At 42.3% G+C, this 6,000-nt stretch overlaps 1 protein-coding gene across 2 annotated transcripts in view; it reads left to right on the forward strand.

Annotated features, from left to right (window-relative positions):
* Positions 1-5,781, forward strand: part of necab2 (N-terminal EF-hand calcium binding protein 2) — a 118,547-nt gene extending 112,766 nt beyond the window's left edge. For both annotated transcript variants that reach the window (XM_027285236.1, XM_027285237.1), the window contains one exon: positions 599-5,781. In XM_027285236.1, the coding sequence (XP_027141037.1) occupies positions 599-627 (29 nt within the window). In that variant the 3' untranslated portion in view covers positions 628-5,781. The remainder of the gene's footprint in view (positions 1-598) is intronic.
* Positions 5,782-6,000: the final 219 nt, after the last annotated feature.

Below are 6,000 nucleotides of genomic sequence, written 5' to 3' on the forward strand. Positions count from 1 at the left end.
ATAAAAAAAAAGTTTATATCAAATTAAAAAAATAAATAAATAAATCAAACATTTGTTTTTTTTGTTTTTAATTCCCAACAAGTTTGAGTCTGGACTTGTTTGTAGATCAGGTCCAGTTGCCCCAGACTTTTTGAAGAAGATGAAAACGTCTTGGTCCCCAGAGGATTCATTTATTAGATTAATTGTTTTGGTGTTTTACTAAACATGATAAAGACAAAACGAGCTGAGAATGTTTGTCCATTTTTCTTAATAAATGTCTCAAACAATGATTCAAATCATGGAATAAAAAACAAAGGAACAAAACAGAAACGAGGCATTTCAGAGGAAATAAGGAAACGAGTGCGCTCCTCTGCGTCATCATAACCCTGAGACACTGATTAGTGTTGAGTCATTAAGGCTGCCTGTGTAATTACTAAAGCTCAGACGCACTCTGAACAATTAAAGCAAACCTGGCACAGTTTAAAACGCCTCACGCTGGCATGCCTCCACACTGGGAGGCAGCCGGGGACCTGAGGTAACGTTTGGCATCATTTTTTGTCCAACTCTCGTCCTTCTTTCTTCCTCTGACAAACTTCACGTCTCCACTGTTTCTTTGCAGCCGCCTGGTGCAGTGTGAGCCGGGACTGAGCATGAAGATCTTCAACCACACGCCAAGACTCCTGGACACGTCCCCTCCCTCCACGTCCTCTGTAACCCTCTTCAAACCTCTTTCCTCCCGCCCTCTCTGTTTCACCCGCTCTCACCTCCTCTTCCTCTTTCACCCCTCACATTCCTCGACTCTTTTTGTAAGTACATGTTTACACAGTGCAAATGAATGGTGTCAACTGCAGTGAAAAAAAATTGAACAACCCGTGCATTTTACAACGTGAGATTAATGAAATGCGTCTCACTTTAGTCGTTTGTTGGCTCGAGATATTGGATTATGTCATGTTCATGTTTGGAGTAGCTTGGAGCCGCTGTAAAGAGTTTGGCATGTAGCAAGGACCCGACGTTTGAGTTTTCCATGTAGCAGATACCGTTTCTTTTTTTTTTGGGAATGCTGATTTCTTTGGTTCGGCCTCCTGTCAGGGCTGAAGTCACCACAGGTAGCTCATCATCATCATCATCATCATCACCATCATCTATCTTTTTCTAACTTGGACGTTATTCTCACATCAGCCATTCTGAACTCGCATCGGCACGAGTCGCGTAGACGAGGTCGGCGGACCGAGTTGCCGGATCAGCTTGCAGTCTCAGGAAAACTGAATGCTTGAATTTAGCTTGAAGGTTAGCTAGCTCTCTAGCTAACTGTCAGACTTACCTTTCTGAGTAAAAAAAAAAAAACATGTGGTGGAAACCATGACGGCCTTGCAAGCAACCAATGGATTTTTATTTTTTTTTAGAAATGAATACAAACGAAAGATCTTCTGCACTGATGGACGAGAGCGACCTGGTGCTCGTCTGACTCAATAATTGATAAAGCATCTATTAATACAATATACATAATATTCATAAATACCACGTGACAACACTGGTTCTTCATTTTGACAAGTTTCAAGCATCAGCATCCTCGTTAGAGTCGGATATCTGACTGTAGGTCGAATGTCATATTAGCTTGGATTTAAGACGACCTTTATTTTGGAGGAGAGGAACTCTTCGATGACTCTGAATAATACAAGGAAGGCAGATAAAACATCCGTATTTAAATGTATCAACACTTTTACCATCTCGCCATCAGAGAACCGGAGTCGTAACTTTTGAAGTGCCGGTCCGCAAACGACTGAAGCCACTTTTTAAAGTGTAATTTACCTCAAAACTCAGAAACACCAACCTCCATCTGTTTCGTCTAATGAGCTCATCCTGTACGTACAATGGCTGCTGTGGGAGTAATGTCTACGGTGAGATGAACTCATTCAGCGTACGGGCAGCGACAGAACGCCCTCGGTCCAAATCTCTGTGAAGCCGGACGTTGTGGTTTTATGTCGACGATGGTGACGTATTGACGGGAAGATGTCAGCCTTCACAAATATTTGGACTCGTAGATGTTTCTTTTATTTCATCCAAGACTTTGTGGTTAAGAGTTCAAACTCTGAGCGTTTACATCGGGCGAGATGAACGGATGGCGTCGAGGGATAATCTCTGACCTGAACAAGAGTCTGCTGCTACCATGAGACAGACGGCCAAAGGCAGCGCCTCGCTGTTCTCCATGCAGCTACACTTTGTTTTATTTCTGCCTTCTCTGTGTTTTCTCTGTCTGAATTTGGCGATGGGTAGCTTATATTAGCTGTGTGAGTCTAGTAGAGATTGTACATATGAAAATGTTGTTCTATTCTAATTATATTTGTATTTATTGACATCTTTTAGTGCTATGGTGCAAATGTTTCCTCAGTGGAAGTGGCAGTAGCTTTTGTAGGCACTGCAGCTTCTCGTGACAGCTTGTTTGAATCAGAGTATCTACCAGAGAGATCAAACCCTTCTGAATGACACTGAATATGAAGCCTTAAACATCACCACATGCTCGAGGAGGTTTTTAAGGGTTTTCAATGACTTTGTGTTGTGACGTGATGTAAACGCAGGTAAGATGTCCACTCGCGGTCTTTCAGTGTGGACCTCTTGGCATCAAACACCAGTTTCGTGTTGCATCGATACAAAGACAGTTTCACTAATGCAATGTATTTCTGTACGCCGAACCTCTTCACTGCAAAAATAACTGAGTATGCTGTAGCTGATAGATCAACCACCTCAGCAAAGTTCCCAACAACCGGACGTCAGAATCAAACGTGGACGCAGGTCTGATCAACTCCTTCTCATAAAGTAAGACAAGACTAACGTCTGCAAGCGGCTTTGTCATGTCACTGACAACCATCATGTTGGTTTCTTTCCACAATCGAAATACGTACAAGTCGATTGAAACTCTACAGCAGCGGTTCTCAAACTTTTTACTCCCGTGACAAAGAGGTGGTACCGGAACAGGGACTTCAGTTTGTCACGTTCTCATCGCTTCGTCTTTCTGCACCGAGTTTTTGAGTCGTTGCTGTGGACACTGGACCGGCATGGCTGGCTCCACTTCGTATCATCACAACAGTTCTCATTTTTCAAGCTTTCACTTAACCGTCAGTTTAGTTTCTAACTAACCATGGATGATTTTACGTAGCAGGCTTACATCGAGACAAGATATTTTACAGGAAAGACCAACTACATTTTTAATTTTCAAGTATTTTCATCGGATTATATTACATTTAATACATTTTTGCCGATTCCCTGACGTACCACAAGAGGGAGCTCATCACAGTGCCAAAGTTTGAGAATCGCTGCTCGACAGTAAAAAACTACAATTCGGTGAACGAAGAGAGAAAATCGATCTTTGATCAGACCCGCCTCTGCGTCGGTTCTGGTCCATCGTGATCTTTAGAGACCTCGTTCCTCACACAGAGGCCTAAATACCAAAATTCAACCTTCTCACCACTGACACCGCTTACGAGCCCACCACTGTCAAACAATCAGACTGTCACTCAGAAAGCACAATGTAAAAATGAGTGAGTATTGTGACTTAAAGATCCGGTTTGTTAGAGGTCGTGGAGTCTGATGAGAGTCTTTAGAGATTTATAGTATTACTGTTTACCTGGTGAAAGGTGTGTTGATGAGTCACTCCTTCTTTAGAGCTCCATACTTCTTGCCTCCATCCACCTCACTGTTGACTAACTTCATCTGTGAATGACAGCCAGTCTGTCCTCTGCCAGTACTGTGCTAGCAGTGAGCGCAGCTACACTGATAAAAAACCGATCCAGCACCATGGACCTGTTCTTTTAGAGCGCCGGGCTGCACTGAGCAGGGCGGGCCGTGTGCAATGTGGAAGTGTTGAATATTATTGAATATATTAGAAGCAGTATTACAGTCGGCTTATCGAACAGGCATGTGAAGGCGCTGCTGCTTTATCTGGTTTTTAAAAGGTGTCCCGTGGAGTCTCTGACCAGTTTGTTTGTACCACGGTTAGAAATGTGGCGAGGTGACGTTAGCAGACATGAATGCAGGATTCAAGACATAAAAACCGGCTTCGCAGATGTTTTATGAGGATGAAATTTTGATGCAGAACACGTTGGGGTTTAAAACCAAACTGGAGATGAGTGTGACGTGGTGACAGCGAGCTCAGGTTCAGCTGATCTGCAGCTAAATCTGATGCACGACGACGTCACTTTGAGATCCGTCCAATGAAGGTGCTCGAGGGGAACACAGCACGTGTCAGTCAGTCAAATAAAAAGAGAAATTTAAAATACCACGCAGACCTGCTGACATTTTGCAAACTCAACTTTTACGACTTTACTGCGTCACTATAATCAGTAAAATAACGTTACCTTAGTTACCTCAAACAATCCTGAGATGTACACACACACACAAAGGGCTTGTAGACAGACATGTAGATAAAGGCGGTATCCCAGGGAGCAGTTAGGGGGCTCGGTGCCTTGCGAGGAGGTGAACCAGTCCACCACATCATAACAGAAAACAATCATGTCAAATAATCAAATCATATTTCATCCCGTCAACACTTGGCTCCCTGCAGACTTCAGTTTACGACTCTTTGAGTTACGTCCATGAATTTGGCTGCTTAATCAGCACCAAGGCCACTCAGTAAAAAGCTCTGAATGACTGATTTCCAAACTTTATCGAGTCCCTTAAATCTCAGACACGACTTCTTCTGAGGACGCAGCGCTGACCTCCTGAAGTCGCAGGTTCAAGCCCGTCCTCAACCTTAAACTTGCAGCTAAGCTCACGACAGACCGACGGTGACAAACCGGGACTAAACTCCACGGGGAACCTTTGAACCTTTCACTCCTGTGCCGCCACAAACCGTGTGAAATGAAGAAGGAGCTGCTGTACTCTGAACAGAAACACAAAGCCATAATTGCATGGATTGATGTTTACATGTCAGTGACTTATGATACTGATAGCCATAGTTTTTCAGTAGTCGAGCGCCCCGCTGAATGCAGCCCACGCTCTAATCGAGGGGTTTCTTTCCTGTACATTGAGCCCAGCTTGGGTTGGGTTGTGTATATGAGGTAGATAGTGAGTGAACTGTCAGAAATGCCAATACTGTTTCCTATTGATACATTCCTGAATGTCCCTCAGACTGTGCAACCTGTTCTTTTCTATCCTCCTCCTCCTCAGTGCAACCTGTGCTTCGTCATACGACTGAAGAGTTATGCCGTTGAAAAGTGGCGAAAGCAGCCGTTCGATTGAACGTTTCCTGAAAAGATTAAAAATCGCGGGAGGACGTCCCGCCTCTCTGTAGCTGTAGGGAAGCCGGTGGACAGGAAACATGTCACCAGGTTTACCTCAACACGCGTTGCTACTCGATAACGAGCCAATCAGGAAACCGATCGAGGTCATAACTCTTCCGTTCTATGGCCGTGTTCTTTTCTATCCTTCAACTGAGTGCATGTCAATGAATGTCCAGTAACTTCTTTGCTGTAGTATTAGGCGATGCTACTCTTCAATGGGTTTTGTGCATTTCTTACCTTCTTTCTTTTTCTAGTATTCCTAATGAAGGAGACAGAGACTAAAAATCTATTATATAAAATATATATGACTAGAAAAATGGCATACAAGAATGAACATTCACTTTTATGGCAATGTTTAATGAAATATTAATTCTTAATGTATGTTTCAGTAAAAACAGCTTTCTCTTCTTAAGTGTAGAGACTTATTGCAGGGATGCAAGTATTATATTTGGTCTTTAAAGAATATCTTGTTGAAATTCTAGACAATGTAGAGTGATGCAATTCAATAAAAGTATAAAACTGAAAACTGGCTTTTAAATCTCATTTTTGATTCATGTTGTTGATGCTCGTTTGATGCTGAAAGATTCATGTGTAAAAGTGTAAAAGTCCCTCTGAGTGTTATACTTTTTATCAATTATCAGTAATCTGAAAAAAAAAATATTAAAAAAAATATTTCTGAATATTTTTAAAAAATGTTTTATGAAAGATTCATGTGTAAAAGTGTAAAAGTCCCTCTGAGTGTTAT

This window comes from Larimichthys crocea, chromosome XII, assembly GCF_000972845.2.
Source record: "Larimichthys crocea isolate SSNF chromosome XII, L_crocea_2.0, whole genome shotgun sequence".
Taxonomy (NCBI): domain Eukaryota; kingdom Metazoa; phylum Chordata; class Actinopteri; family Sciaenidae; genus Larimichthys; species Larimichthys crocea.